The 16,528-nt window shown below is 45.5% G+C and overlaps 1 protein-coding gene across 4 annotated transcripts in view; it reads right to left on the reverse strand.

Annotated features, from left to right (window-relative positions):
* Window positions 1–563: 563 nt before the first annotated feature.
* The window catches only part of LOC138452040 (B-cell receptor CD22-like), a 926,478-nt gene continuing 910,513 nt past the window's right edge, over window positions 564–16,528 (reverse strand). For all 4 annotated transcript variants that reach the window (XM_069604949.1, XM_069604947.1, XM_069604950.1 and 1 more), the window contains one exon: window positions 564–1,555. In XM_069604949.1, coding sequence (XP_069461050.1) covers window positions 1,439–1,555 — 117 coding nt within the window. In that variant the 3' untranslated portion in view covers window positions 564–1,438. The remainder of the gene's footprint in view (window positions 1,556–16,528) is intronic.

Raw genomic sequence — 16,528 nt, forward strand, 5'->3', positions numbered from 1 at the left:
AAAAAGCAAAACTAAATGGACACTGCGATTAAAATAGAAAAGGGACTAGGTCCCTTTTCGGATAACGGCAGCAATTTTTAAAAATGCTTTTAATGGCCACTGTCATCTGAAAAGGGACCTAGTCCCTCTTTCATTTTAATGGTGGTGGGCATTTTTTTTGGTCATTTCTTTTTCTCTGAAGGGCGACGTGCTCGCTGAGAGGGTGTCTCCCGTCTGACAAAAAAAAAAAAAAACTATACGCACCCCAGGAAATCCCGGGGTGCAAATGGCTTTCACGCCCCCAGCGGCGGGGCATGAAAGCCATACTCTAAACCTCCCTCACCCACAATCTCATCTCTTGAGCATTCTGGCAAGGTCAATCAACAGCATAGAAATGTTGCTTAAGCTGTAGTAAATAGGCCCCACTCAGCACAAACTAGTTTTGAAAGGTAAGAAACAGCCAACTTAAAACGTCATTATAAATCCTTTATGTTGTCTCCTTTCCGTGGAAAAAATCAGGTAATGCCAGATTCAGAGGCAGCCTAAAAGACTATTGTTAGGTTTAAGTAGTATTTGCAACAATGTGAGTATTCAACCTTTTATTGTCGAGAAAGTTCTTTGAAAGGACAATCTTCTCTCTCAGTTACTCCGAGGTGCCACCACAGCATTACGTCCATTAATCAAACAAGGGTTTAATCTACTGCTTGAATTTGAATGAAACAATCTCACATGCCCTACAGTGATGCTCAACTAGACTATGGCAGTGCTCCTGTGCCATACTAATGGCAGTAAATCTCATTATAAACAATAGAAAACAAAAATAGAACAATAACAACATAGTATCATTGGACGGAGACCACTTTGTCATATGGAAGGTAGTAGTTTACATGTTAGCATATCTGACCAAAATGCTGCTCATCAATTATTTAAGCATGTTTTAGGATGGGGCCTTCCGGTCTACACAGAGCATGAGCACAAGAAATCTTAACTTTAAAAGCGCAATACAAATTTAAGACAATAGTATATCATTGAAATTTATTTTGAGGCATCTATACAGCTTTTTAATATCTAGAAATATCTGAACTTTGGGATTTTCGAATGCTGAGGTTAAATGGATGTTGAAGTTTCAGCATACTGCAGGCCTGAAATAAAGACATTGGAGATACAGTCATACACTTGAATATAAAAAACAATTGTTTTGCTCCAGAAATAATATTATGAGGCTACTTGAATGCTCTTCTAGGAGCATGATCGATGATGCTATAAATCACTATATTTGTTAATAGTAGGGTAATACACTTTTGAAGAATTGTGTATCCTGAGGAGAGTCTTGCTTTTTTGGATTTGCCAAGCAGTGCTGAAGCAAAGTAGGCTCGAAACCATCAATGAGTGACTGTCAAAAAATGCCTTAAAATGCTCCAAAAATGGGACAGCGGCCATCATATTTTTCCACGAGCGCCTATCGCTTCACAGCTGCATATTCCACAAAATCATCAGCAACGCTCTGGCTCTCCTGTCCATTTGGGGTGCGTGGGGTGAATTTCACATCCGTTGCATAGATAACCTCATCTTCCTTCTGTTTGATAAAAGAAAAGTATAAATCGCAATCAAATTTTCAAACTAAATATTGCACGATCATTTAACACTTACAGCCTCATTTTGAGAGTTATAATAAATGTACTGTCTTAAAGCAGCACCCAGACAGGAATTTACATATTGGCCCATTGTGAAGGAATGTTCTGCACAGAGTTTGGGAATGAAGTATAAAGTCAGCTCCAACTCCTTGACTGCCTATGGATTTGACCTCTGATTTAACACTGTAAAAAGAAGGCATAACCTTTTGGGATTCACTGTAATGCTGGTCTCAATTAACAAACATGGCAACATACCATTGAAAGTGAAATGTGTGCCTGGTGTCCGCATGTCTTAAGCAGCACTTCCACTGAACCAAATTCTGTTGCCGCATATAGCTCATGTCAATGAGTGAAGTCTTGCAACTGCCCCCTTCCCTCATCTGCCAATTCCTAAGTTCTGCTTGCACAATGGGAACAATGAATCTACTTGAGAAAAAGAGAGGAGAAAAAAAAGAGAATAAGGAGAAAAAAAGAGAGAAGGAAACAGAGGTAGGGAAGGAGAGAAAAAGAAAACGTCACAGAGTGATAGAGAGGAGAGGGAGAGACATACAGATATGGATTGACAGTGACTAAGTGAAATGGGATCAGTCTGCAGAAGCTCAATGGGATGAATACATGAGGAAACCCATTTGCTTGCCTTGTAATATCTATTCTGCTATCCGCCCTCCCCCACTAACTGATCCCCTCGAAAATCTCCTACCATCTTACACTACACAGAGAAATCCCCCACAAATGGCCGCAACAGGCCTAGCAGTTAGCACATCATCACTGATCAAGCTATGAGCAAGCTCTCCTCTTTAATCTCATTACACTCCATCACATTAGAGGGTAACCACACCCAAAGCACATAGCAGCTCTTTGGATTTCCCCTTCAGGAACAGTATCCCCAATAGTTTTAGCTAAACCCATAGAAGCAGATTAGGAGTCAACATCAAGGTACTTCAGACCAGCACCCATCAGCACCACAGGTTTTGGATCTGCCTCGACCGCTATCCCACTAACAACCCACTCCCTCTTTTCCTAGAGAGCCACACTCAGTCAAGCCACCAAAAATGGCAAAGGGGATATATGTAAGAACAATTTCCAGTACAAATGTACTTCTCATTCCAAGTCAAACACGGATGCACATTGGTTATGTTTGATGAATCTTTGTGGATCCCAGTCCTGGAGACATCAGCTCTAGCCAACCGTAGTTCAGTATCCTAGGGGTGCATAGCAATGGGCAAGAACCAATGGTAAGACCCTCACACTGCAACATTGTTAGAGATAGTACATTTGGGAAATGATAAGGCCAGCCACCTGGCATGCAAGAGCCAGTAGATTAACATGTATAGGGTCCACTATAGGTGGACTATTACTTAGTACCAAATCCAGTATTTCGATAGGTTTTCTGGAGAGGGGCCCATGTTGTGACGTCAATCTGATGCAACTTTAGGATGAAACTGGCCTGCGAGTGCGGAGATGTTGAGACATCAACCGATTTCTTCGGTCCTTGTACTGATCTCTGTTGGTTTTGCTGTAATAAACCGCAGTTCGAACTTGCCGTTTGACTGAGTCTACGTTCCTTTTGGGGGAAGGTGTTTGGCCTTCCAGGAGTCAGCAAACTCCTAGCAGCCCTCTGGTTTACCTGGAAGTCTGTCCCAACAAGTTGGTAGTACAGAGGATGGTAGGCTGCGCCAGCCGTCACCAGGTCGACTCCTTTCCCGCCAAACCTGAGAAGCTGCGGGACCCTCGCATATTTCGAGAAGACGGGAAAACACGTGCCTGTTTAAAGGTCGTCAGGTGCCCCTTTGAAATAATCATGCCTCAGGTCAGCGAGTTGTCCAGGCAGACCAGGAACAGGGAGGCGAGCACCTTGATGGGGAGCCGGCAGCCGAGCAGTACTAGCACAACACAGAACTTGTACTAACCCAGTCCAATGGAAAATGTGGGTGTGAGGAAGGGTGTTGAGTATTGTGGAGTATTCTTTAGTGGTGTTGAGTATTGTTGGAGTACTGATTAGTATTGTTATAGTGAGTAGGGACAGGAGCAGAGGTGGAAGTCCCTTTTCTATGTTTAGGGCACATTTTGTCTTAGCGGTAAAAAGTTCTAGTGAATAACCTAGACTTTTGACTGAAGGGCTTGGATGGCAAAAGGTAGGTAAATAAGGTATTCCTGTGAGTTGGGCTTTTAACCTCGGGTCATAGATGAGGGTATCCCTGTGAAGGTTAGCAAGGGAGCTAGCCTAGATTGCAGAAGGTGAGTCGACTGGTTAAGTCTCCCAGAGAGAGGCGTTTCACACGTTAGGTGACACAACGGGTGCAGTTTGATCACAAGAGAATAGTAGTATACTCTGCCTGGAGAGTAGGAAGACATCTGTGGGGTTTTGTGTGGGTTTGGGAGTAACAGGCTATTACAGTGTGCACACAATATTTGATTTACCTATGGCTGTCACAGGTTTCCCCTTTTCTCTGTTTTGCAGAGTCCTTTGTCAGGGTTTTCTTTCGAGCAGTTCAGGTCTTGTACAAGCCCGCTCGACGGTCTTCGGATTCCAGGATTCAATCAGCTTCTTCGTCCGGGATCTAGGAAATTCCGGGAAGCGTGGAATGTATACAGCACACAGAGGCAGTCTGCGCGGAACGCGGAAGAGATAGGATCAGGGAAGGTAGTAGGAAAGGCGAAGGAGGAAGGTCCGGGGACCAGGAAGCAACACAGTTCAGGAGAACGAACTACGGAGCACGTCAGGCCACAGCTATCGGTAGCGTTGAGACGCGCGGAACCGCAGGGGAGTGGCTAATTTATAGAACGTGCTGCATAGGACGTAAAGGTCGATAGACCGCGTTCCGTGTATACGGCCATCTTGGGTGTACTACAGCGAGTAACCCCCGGCGTGCCAGGGACCAGGAAGACCAGAAGGGGCGTGATCGATGGATCATGACAATGGAGTTTTGATAGCTTGGTGACGTCACCCTTAGGTTTGCATATAGGAACACAGAGTTGAAATGGTGAGGAGCTAGTATTGAGAACTTGGGATTGGCAGACAAAGTGAACCAGTGGTGGTGCGCAGAAGGCGCGTGCACAGGATTGTAGTTGTGTACCTGAGGGGGCAGCGATCGTGAAGGAGTGGAGGTGCGCAGAGCACGTCTGGTAAGTTGTAGAGCCAGAGAGGCTTGTAGAACCTGGAAAGTATCACTGAATTGTGACTTTTTATCCCTAAAGAGCGGATAATCGAAACCCTCGACTTGAGGTCAGGTAAAAGGTATTGAAATGTATCAAGGTAACAGTGGGGGGACTACCCCCCTTCAACACTTGTGTAAGACACTTCCGCCTTATAAAGAAAAAATATGCAAGTATAGCATAGAATAATTAACAAAAGCATGGCCACTTTGTGAAAGTTTCTCCAAAGACTTTCAGAAATCGCTATTGACACACATACAGGGTGCCTACAAGGGGTAGAAATTGACCATTGGCCATATTTGAGTTGTGGCAGTTCAGTAGGGAAAGGGGATGCTAAGCCAGCAGGAGGTGAAGGACGAAGGGACCCATCCCTCTGCACCTCCCCATGGCCCTCCAAGTGGTTGATACAGATGAAGAACAGGGAATGTACCCAATGATGGAACTAAGAGCAGCCGAGGGGTATTCAAATCCGATATATAAGCCACCACCATACACTAAAGAGGATAAGCAGAAAGGCGCAGGACAGCCAGCTTGTGATGCTGGGGAAAGCAGTGAAGCGCAGCAGTGCCCAAGGGAGGAGTTCGAGGGCATAAGCATGAACAAATGGAAATCAGCGCAGGTAATTTTAAAGCTTCAAGGGAAAACAAATGGAGAGGCAGATGGGGCGATAGAGGTGATAAAAAGCATGAAGAGGGACAGCGACACGACAGACTGGGCAGAACTGATGAACAAGGAAGATAGAATGGAAAAGGACAGGGAAGTGAGATTAGAGCGCGAGGATAGAGAGAGAAGAAGAGAAGAGAAACTGGAGCAGGAAGACAGGGAACGAAGAAGGGAAGAGGAGAAGGAGAACTTGGAAAGGGAGCGGGTAGAAAGAATAGAAAGGGATCTCAAGGAAAGGAAGAGCCGAAAAAGGGAAATGAGGGAGAAAAGGGAGAGAGAACTGGAGAAGGCAGAGATACAGAGAGAGATAGAGTAAGAAAAACGCAAGTTAGCATAGAGGGAGCAGAGAAAGTCACAGTTGGTCAGATTGGCAAGAGATCGAGCATGCAGGAAGGAGTACGTGTGAGCAATAAGAGCGGTGAAGACACAAGCAGCACTGGACAGGGAAAGGAATAAACGGGAGAAGAACAGACGGACAGAGCCACACAGTGCAAACTCACGAAGCAGGAGTGTGACAGAGGGAGAAGGAGCAGGCCTAGGGGCCTCAAGAGGGGGTAGCAGGTATGATTTAGTAGACATCGACCTTAGCATGAAACCCAACACAGACTATTTTTTGCAAATGATTTTTGTAGCAACAAGGACACATGATCCAACAATGATAAACACAGCGGGGACGAGAAGGGGGAGCAGGGTCAGTCACAGTCCATGGGGGCAGATAAGTGGGCGTCATGGGAATTTAGCACCCACAGACAAGGAGAAGGAGGGGTTGATTCAGAAGAGCAGGCACAGCAGACAAACAACCTTTGCACCACACACAACACATATGTTAACAGAGTGAGGGATCTCCCAGGATGAAGGAGGGGGAGAGAGCCATAGCGTGTTCAAGGGGATGATTGTCTAGGGCTTATCACGATAACAGGAGGGTGCCCACATTGGAACCAGTAGATGTATGCACGGACATGGAGGACGAGAGCGGATCTTGACAAATCAGACTGTAGCGAAGGATACCTGAGGAGGTGACGGCATATTCACAGATGCCTTCATTGGAGAGAGGAGGGGCGAGACCTCAGTATGTTCCATGCAAGCAGACAGACAAGGAGAATATGAAGAGTAGGTTACTATCATTGAGCGCGGGAGCGGTGAAATGTACTTCTGAGATGGAGAAGGTGACAGCTGGTCATAGACTAGCAGTGGGTGATGTAAAGGGACTGTTTGTATCAATACTATGGGACACGGCTGATTACATATGGAAGAGGGTGGGGTTCCCATGGGTGATGACACAGGGCACAGAGCACAATGGGGCACCATTTCCAAACTGCAGGGCAGCAGTATGGCAAGCATTGCAAACACAATATCCAGACACGACAGACATTCGGGCACTTACGTCACATAAGATGAGGGAAGATGATGACCCTGTGCAGTATATTCAGGAGATTCAAGAGCTTTGGCACCTCGAAACTCGAGAGCCTTGGGACAAAACAATAGCAATATTTGATCATATATTAGTGCAGGGTCTACAGGAGTCAGTACAGAAGAGTTTGAAGAAACTGGTGGGGATGGAAGCGAAGGGATGGCCAGAAATACAGCTCACAATAGTGCATCATTGTAGATTATGGCAGGAAAAGGATAAGCTAAAAGCGGAAGACAGGACGGCAGATGAGGCCAAACTAGCGCAACGAAAGCTATCGAAGTACCCAATGGATGGGGTGGTTATGGCCAGCCCCACCCCAAAGACACAGCAGCAGCATCATCAACAGCCACAACAATTTGCACGGCCCATGGGGGGAGGGTACATGGGGCAGGGCAGCCCACAGCAAGGATTCAGAGGAAGGGGAGGTTTACTAAGGGGGCGTGGCTTTGGGCCACAGATGCATCACAATCAAGGGGGGTTTTCAGGAGGATTTCGGGGATATGGATAATAGATGCACCAGAACCCAGGAGACTTTTCGGGGGTGTTTTCCAGGACAAGGGAGGGAGCCACCACAGTGCTGGACTTGCGGCCAGCTCCGACATTTCCAGGGTTTGCCAATTTGGAGGGACACAACAGAATTCGGGAGAGCAGGGTCAGCAGCCATATCAAGGGGACAAGAAGATTATTATGTAGAGGATCAACAGCCACAAGGGCAGGTGCAGGGTACATATCAACAGATGCCACCAGCACAAGTACAAGCACAATCACCAGCTCAAGTACAACCATAAGCACAGATGCAGGTATCACAGATGTCAGCACCGATATCACCATATTTACAAGCACCACAGATTAGAGGAAGCACACAGCAACTAGCACAGATACAGAATAATGATGCATCAGAAAACGTGGACACAGTGGCAACAGTATCCACCTGATGGCTGGGAGGGGTCACAATGGTAGGGAACAACCCCTTTGCAGGGAATGCGTTATCCATGTACCCTCAATAGGACAGCCCACAGTCAAACTTAGTATGTCCAATCCTGTTGATCACAACCAACCCTGCATAGGAACCTTGCATAGGGGTGGCGGTAGGTGACAAAACGTTTTCCGTTCTTGTTGACAATGGGCTGCTAAGTCATGTATACTCAAGGATTCTCTGGGGCTCAAGAAATGGTTCCCTTTACTGATAACATCTCACTATCTATAGGAGATCATGACTTATCACTAACTTTACTTTACTCTCGACAGACACCTGTAAACATATTGGGATGATATATTATGTGCATACTAAACATGATCATTTCATTCACAGACAAAGGCATAGTATGCTCGACACCAGGCATACACATGTTAAATGTAAGCAAGATTGTTCAAGCATATTGTGGGCGCACAATACAGAGGTGGGTGCCAGTGGACCAAGAGATGTTCCAATACGCGATGGACATTGCCATTGCATGGATGCGGGGCATCACAGGGAAGGTGCAGCGAATGCCAAACATATATTTGTTCAGGCCAGAGACACCATTGGACGAACCAGAAGGAACGATAGTGTCCATAGAAATAGAAGCATTATTGGCTATAGAGGATGGGATTGCAGTACACCGAATGGATGGCACTGGGAGGACATGTAGATCAATAGTTGCAGTAGCATAGGGGTACAGGCTGACCACAGTGACAGGTGAGGAACTATTTGGAGAAGAGAGACAGGAACTGAAGATGGTGTTTGAAAGGAGTGTAACCTACTGGTTGCAGATACATTACAGAGAGGTGCCACAGAGAATGGCTATGGCGATGGCAGCACCACCCTCATTTTGAGACGAGGACATGGCAAAAGTACCCAGCAGTATATGGACCACAAGTCCTCATGGCGTGGGTTGCATAAAGAACATAAGGGGAGTGAAGATTAAACCGAAACAAGGAGCAATTTAGCCAAGAGTTAAACAGTATCTCCTAACCAAGGAAGCAGATTAAGGCATTTACGAAACAATCACAGCTCTGATTGACAGAGGCATTTGGTACCATCAGAATCTCCATGCAACACAGCAGTGTACCCCATGCACAAGGCCAACGGGGGGTCATTGTGTTTTATTCAGGATTTAAGACCTCTTAACCACATTGTAGAAGCAATGTATCCTCTAGCAGCATCAGCAACAATCCGTGCGGCATTCCAGCAGAAGCTGCCTGTTTCACAGTCATTGATTTTAAGAATGCATTCTTTTCAGTGCCACTACACCCAAACTCACAAGGCTAGACCAGCTTTATCTAGCAAAACCAGAAGTGGAAACATACTCATTTACCACAAAGGTACTGCGAGTCACCATCTATCTTTAACAGAGTGATACAGATGGATTTAAGCAACATACAGACAGAAAGCACAGTTTTGCAGTATGTAGATGATATTTTAATTAGCAGTGAGACAGAAGATCAGTACAGGAGGGATTCAGTGCACATGTTGACAGTGTTAGCTGACAAAGGGTACAAAGTGGAAAAGGCCAAACTACAGTACTGCCAGGAGGAGGTGCGATACATTGGACAGATGATATCCAAGGACCACCAACACATTGCCCCAAGGAGAGCAGAGACAATACACAAAACAACCCAGCCCATGACAGTAAGGGAAATGAAACATTTTTTGGGGATGTGCAATTACTGCAGAGCATAGGTCTTTGACTACAGCACATACACAAGGCCACTATTGGGCGCTCTGAAAGAGGTGCAAATGGGAACAAAGACTCAGACATGAACCACAGAGATGAATGAGGCCTTTGAGGAACTGAAGGATACCATAAGCACTGCCCCAATGTTAGGGACCACAGACTAAAAAAAGGAGTTTTTCTTCTTTTCACAGACTGACGGTGTAGTGATGAAGGAGGCACTGACTTAGAAGACGAGCATGGGGCATAGGCCAATAGCTTACTACAGTGGATAACTTGACCCAGTGATGAGGGGACATTATCCATGCAAACAATCTTTGTCAGCTGTGGCATTCGCAGTATAGAAGTCATCAGAAGTGACAATGGGGTGCACCACCACTTTGTACATGCACCACACCCTCTTTGCGATAATGCATAAGCCAAAGAGCACACTGACCACACAAAGAGCATCAGGGTATGAGGTGATACTATCGAATGTAGGACTGAAGATATTAAGATACAAGACAGTAAATCCAGCAACATTTTTTGGCAGATGTTCTCAAGGTAGGAGACCATGCACATGACTGCACGAAGAACTGAGATGTTCAGTGAGACACGCAAAGTAGAGGTAGATGCACTTGAGTGGGGAGATGTGCTAAACATTGACTATTTGTTGACAATTGATCAAACTGATGTGATCAGACGTATTGGGACTGCAATGGTAAGACTGAAGGAGGATGGGAAATGTGAGGTGGTTTAAGTGTGGGACTACATCCCATTATTCAGCACAAGCAGCAGAACTAGTGGCTCTCATATTACCACTAGAAAACAGCGCAGAGAAAGAGGTGACAATTTATTCTGACTTTGCCTACATGATGTCAACAGTATACTCAGGACTGGCGCGATGGCTCAGGAGAGGGTTCAGGAGAGTAAACGAGACCCCAGTGCAGCATGCTCTATTGTTGGGCAGGTTGGTCGAGTTGATTGCATATCCGAACAGGTAGCATTAGTGAAGTGCCAGGCCCACACAAAAGGGGAGGACCCTATATCAAGAGGGAATAAAGCAGCAGATTATGAGGCAAAATGTGCAGTATATTTTTGCAATTGTAGGAACTGAAAGAGAGACCAAAGGCACAGGGATGAGTGGGAAACATGGTGAGGAGGGAAGGTTACAATGTACTACCAGAAACAGAGATAATGGAGCTGCAGGGAGCTTCGCCCAAAGAGAAGAAGGAACTATGGATAAAGAGAGGATGCTTCATGTCTCCGACAGATGCCTTAGCAACAGAACAACACTGGAAAAGTGGTCATGCCACTAGCATTGCTGAAGACAGCATAAATGCACTATCCAACACACACAAAGAAGGAGGTCATTGCTACACTCATTGGAGAGACTTGGTTTTGCCCAAATTTGAATGAACATGTAGCTGATTTAGTCTGCAATTGCTTGACCTGCCAGCAGTTTACAGCAGGGCATCCTTTGAGGGTTGTGAGAGGAGCCATGCCAAAACCTGTAGGCCCATTTCTGTACCTCTACATGGATATGATCCAACTTTGTCAAGGATAAAGCTCCATAATAGTGAATGTCTGGCCAGTCTATGGCTGGATAGAGGCAGGGCCATGTTCACATGCAGACGCCCTTAGAGTGGGTACGTTTCTGGTCAGGGAAGTTTTCCCAAGATGCAGCTTGTGTGAGGTCCTGCGGTCTGACAATGGCCCTCATTTTGCCAATGAGCTGTTCCAACACATCACAAGCCTAATAGATATTAAGCAAAAATGTACCTGTGCTACCACCCACAAGCAAATGGAATTTGTGAATGCCTGAATGGACTCCTAAAACAGTGCATAGCCAAAACTCAGCAGAGCACCAAGAAAAATTGGCTGCATTTTTTACCTTTGGCGAATGGCGCAATAAGCCAGGGTCTAACCACCATTTAATGCCTCATGAGGTGGTGACAGGATGGCGCAAGCATCTTCCCCTGGCTCTTTCCACAAAAGCATTTAACGGTTGTGAGAACAGTGCAGATGTGTTAGGAGAGGAAATGTATGATTACATTACTTCTCTGGTTTCTAGGGCTTATTTTATCTCTCGCCAGATACAGCAGATCCAGGGAGGCCCAGAAGACAGCGAACAGATTGACTGCAACGACACACCACAAGACAATGAACTAAAGCATTCAGTGAAGGTGGGATATATTGTTCTCCTGCAGAATTTTGTAAGGCGCTGGAATGTGATTTACAGGGCCTCATGTTGTAGAAAAAATAGCAGACAATCCTGTTACATTAGTTGGGAAGACTGTATGGAATCACCTTCAAGATGTCAAGCCCTACAAAGCAGTGGCCTCACCTGACCACAGAATCCCTGTGACTGACAGGGCCAACGTTCAGGACCTCGATAAACTACAAGTGCGTGCGGACCTCACCGAGTTAGGGAGACCCAGTCACCCCATGCTTAGGCAATCCCAAACAGCAGAAGCAAGAACTGGAGTACTTGTACCAATCATCTGCTATTTTCCTTTTCGCACACGCAGGTCTTTGTGAATGTCATGGGGATTGATAGTTTGTTTTCCTGATGTTACCGTCCACCCATCATACTGAAACTTTCTCTAACCAGTTTGTGCACTATATAAGGAGACCTATGCGATTTAGAGCATGATCCCCTGGAGTATAATACCTTGTTTTTGTAGAGTACTTGGCCCAACCATACCCTAAACTTGAACATAGTGTATTTCCAGTGTTGCCTACATTGAGAGATCCCTCAGTAAGAAAGGTCTGGGGGAGGTCTTTGCCTTTGCAATTAGTGATTATTTGGTTCACAGGGCTTGAGGATACTGACAAATACTAAGCAAGTAATGCCTTCTTTTTGAGAATTTCAGGAATGCAACTTTATCACCAGGCTGCAAGGATCAAGCATCGTAAGTGGATATGAAAGAAAAAATAAAGAACATCATTATCATGTCTATTAATTCCCAGTGGCTTGATGTCATTTGTATTTTGATAATTATATGTTATTGTTAGCAATATTGATGTACCCTAGACTAACATTACCTCGACCAAAGCAGGTGGGACGACCATGTCAGGTGGACGAGAAGACACTGCTGATAAGATAAGGCGAAGTAAGCGCCTGGTTGACACAGACATGAAGAGAGTAGACATGTATCTCACTGACACTGCTCGAGTACCCAACAACATGTGGTACAAACATATGACAAAAGTAGGTAAGGAAACCACCGGGAAGAGCCGTTATGTCTGCTATTTAATCCCCCATGCCATGAGTGCCTCTAGAATGTTCATAGCAACTGAAATACCAGCAGCAAGAGCACAGTGCCTGATCTATCTCGTAATGGTGCAAACGCAAGGAAGATTCCAAGGGAAGACAGCAACATTGTGATGGATGACCAAAGGGACTTTCCCATATGAAGATAATTACATAAAGATATTAGACATGATGAATAATTACTGGCAGCTAGATGAAGGGTTGCAGTACATAACTGATGAACGTGAGAAAGGCCACAGATATTAGTGTATGGACGAGTGTACACTAATGATGGATGGCAAGATGGAGTGGTGGGAAGCAAGGTACTGACACTAGCACAGTCAGCAGTCAATAAGGTGCAGGTAGGAGGAAAATGAAAAGTGCCTGAAGGAATGGGACCGATGCCAAAAATTCCCCTGAAGACGGCAGCCCTGTGCTATCAGAACAATGGCAATGTTGAAGTTGGCGAGAATATAGGCTGCAAGACAATTGAACAACTTGCAGCAATGAGAGCAAGAATGGCACTGCTGATGGATCACTACTGGATGTGAGGACCAAAAGGCGTATGAGATGCTGACACCTGAATGGGGAAGAGTATGCTTGTTGGTACACATCAACATGCCTTTGTTGGTTGAACCCAAGAAGGATGTGAAGCTCGATGAGTTCCCGAAGAACAACAACAGACAAAGGACGAGATCGGTCAAGGTGGCACCAACAGCCCAGAAAGAGAAGACAGAGAAGCAGGTTGGATTGAGCAAAGTGAAAAGAGGGGGGAATTACTTCTAAGAGGCATCAGAAACGGCATTGGATGAGATCCCAGCAGAACACAGGCTGTTGAGCATGACACACATGTTCCTTGCATCAATAATACCAGGCATACAGACGTATACAAATGCCAAGTGGTTACAGATCACTCGCTGGGAGCAGATGGAAACAATTAACTCTAGAGTGAATGGATTTCAATGCCACAAAAGAAGAGCTTCCAGCAATAAGGTTGGTGGTGCTCCAGAATAGATACGTTCTGGATCTCTTCACGCCCATAGAAGGAGGAGTTTGCGCAAAGATAGGAAGTTCCTGTTGCACATTTATCCCAGCTAACGACAAAGATAACGGAACTCTCTCAGATTCAGAAGCACAGATGGCACAAATGCATGCGAAGATGGAAGACAAAGCACAAGGAACAGGAAAGGACAAGAGCTGGCTAGCGTATATATGGTCAAGGATACCATCATGGCTGCCAGATGGACTGAAGGTGATAGCAGGAGCCCTCGTGCTGGAAGCAGCATCAGTGTGTGGGATCAATATGGGCATTGCAAGATGCAAGAAAACAGCAGAAGAGGCTATCAGAATGCAGATCCTGATGGATGTGAACACAGGAGGAACAAAGGAAGATATTGTCGCAGAACAAGAGAAGCTGAAATCGAAGATTGCGCAGTGTGAATTATTTCCGCAGGTACCATAAAGCTGGACAATCCACATGACCCAAAGTTCTATGAAGGGAAGTGAGTTTGGTGGAACCCCGAAGGAGTATGTTGTTATATACACTGGTCATTCGATGACCACACAAATTATTACAGCCACCTTAGAGAAATAACGAAGATATGGCAGCTCAGAGCAAAAGGGCTGTCATATAGGAATGTGGTCGACAAGTGGACCACAGAGAGGACTGAAGAAGGATGGGGAAATTCGCCCCTCTTATGAGATACATGACGCAGAAGAAGGCCAGGAGATACCGTGAACGCCCATACTATTTCAGGAGCAATTCCTAGTGCTCTAATAATTGATAAGTATGTCGAGAGATACCTCCTCAGCTAACCTTACAGACCAGGGGTGGTAGAAGTCTACCCCAGAGTGGATGAATAGCCCCAGGCTGCAACCAAAGAGACCTCAATTGACAGTATTGAATAAAGCGCCAAGAAGCCAAGTCACTGACGTTGTTAGAGACACAATTTAGCTGCGTTAGACATGAAGCACATGTGCCATCTGCACATATGGACACAAAAACGCACTCGAGTACATGAAGGACATGAGTGTACAGTTCTATAGATAGAGAACAGACACAAATGCATACTGTCATTGCTTTGTTATTTTGCAATTAGCTAGACGCAGCTGTGCAGAAACCGCAAGAAGCAAGAGGTCCTGAGTAAAGCTTACTGATGCTTATATGCAAATAACCTTATGGAACAACAGGAGCACCTATGGGACCCGACAGAGCGAAGTGTGACTAACATATGGAGAATATAGAATAGCATGGACACTGTAGTAACCACATAATGGTTTAGGAAAATTACATCAGGCCACAAGCCTCTCAGCAAGAGCTAGCGGAGTTGAATTCAGGCTGGACAAGAGCAAACGTGTGAGACAGGTCCCACTGCCAAGGCCACCAGATACAAATGACATTCCATTCCCTGAACGACAATAACACCAGCTTCTATAAATGCAAATAATTCTTCATAATTCAGAGCTGCAGAGCTCCAAATGATGATCTCCGAACACGTGACCTGGCCAACTCAGACAATGGACAGAAACCAGCGCTGGAAAAGGGAGTCAATCTCACACCGCGAGACAGAACCTCACAACAAAGATGTTAAAATGTGAGACAAGAGTTGCACGAGATGAACGAGCAAACCCATTGACTAAGGTGGTACACACAAATTACAATGCAGACACATAGTTGTTCCTATTACTGTGAAAAGATGCACCAAGAGTTGAGAAGCTTTTTGGATCCCAGGCTTCGGGACGTCTGCTCTAGCCAACCACTGTTCAGTATCCTATAGGTGGGTAGCAACGGGCAAGAACCAATGGTAAAACCATCACACTGCAACATTGTTGGTACATTTGGGGATGGACCAGGCCAGCCACCTGACATGCAAGAGCCAGGAGATTAACATGTAAAGGGTCCACTATAGGTGGACTATTACTTAGTACCCAATCAAGTAGTTCAATCGGTTTTCTGGAGAGTGGCCCAGGTTGTGACATCATTCTGATGCAACTTTAGGACAAAACTGGGCTGCGAGCCAGGAAATGTTGAGACATCAGTCACAATTCGAGGTCTGAGGAAATGGTGATCAAAGTACTATCATAATCGGTGTGACCAGAAGCAACCAATGATCTGACAGTCAATTATGGGGCATGGAAAGAATGTCTGCTCCTTCATGTTGACACAAAAGGTGATTTACAGAGGATCTCTCCTGTATCTTCTTTCTCCACCAGCACGTGTGAAGCTGGTGCACCCCAGTAACCAAATCCCCCAACGAAGACCAAATGAGAGAGGGGGGCAGTGTCAATGCTTGTAGAATGGGAATTTGAGTCCAAGACAAGAGTGATACAGATACCCAAAGTTAAGTTGCCAGCCCATGGGTTTCACCTCAAGTCTCTTTGTAAGCTTACCAAAAGCAGACAAAGGTGGTCAGTAATGCATCAGAAGACCAGATATAGACAAAGGAGACTGACCATCAGTGGAGAGCTTGGAGGGGCTATGGAGGCACCAGGCAGCTATGATGACAGGGCTGCATTACTCCAAAGTGTCAGCAGCCTTGTGCTGGCTGTTGAACCGCAGCTATTACCCCTTCAAGCACCAAGAGAAAAGATCAATCATTCTCACTAATTGAACAAGCAGTTCATGAATCCAGAGGGTGAGGAGAGAGAAATCCCCAATGAGTATAAAAAGAGGCATGACCCACTCTCTTCAAGGGAGTTAGGACAGGATTTTACAGCAGTGAACTGTATAAGTGACAAGGTAAGTATCAAGTGGGATGAGAAGTGAGCGAACTGAGTGATACATTGGAGTTAGAAA

The sequence above is a fragment of the Ambystoma mexicanum genome, chromosome 1p (assembly GCF_040938575.1).
Source record: "Ambystoma mexicanum isolate Mex_15411 chromosome 1p, UKY_AmexF1_1, whole genome shotgun sequence".
In the NCBI taxonomy this organism is placed as follows: domain Eukaryota; kingdom Metazoa; phylum Chordata; class Amphibia; order Caudata; family Ambystomatidae; genus Ambystoma; species Ambystoma mexicanum.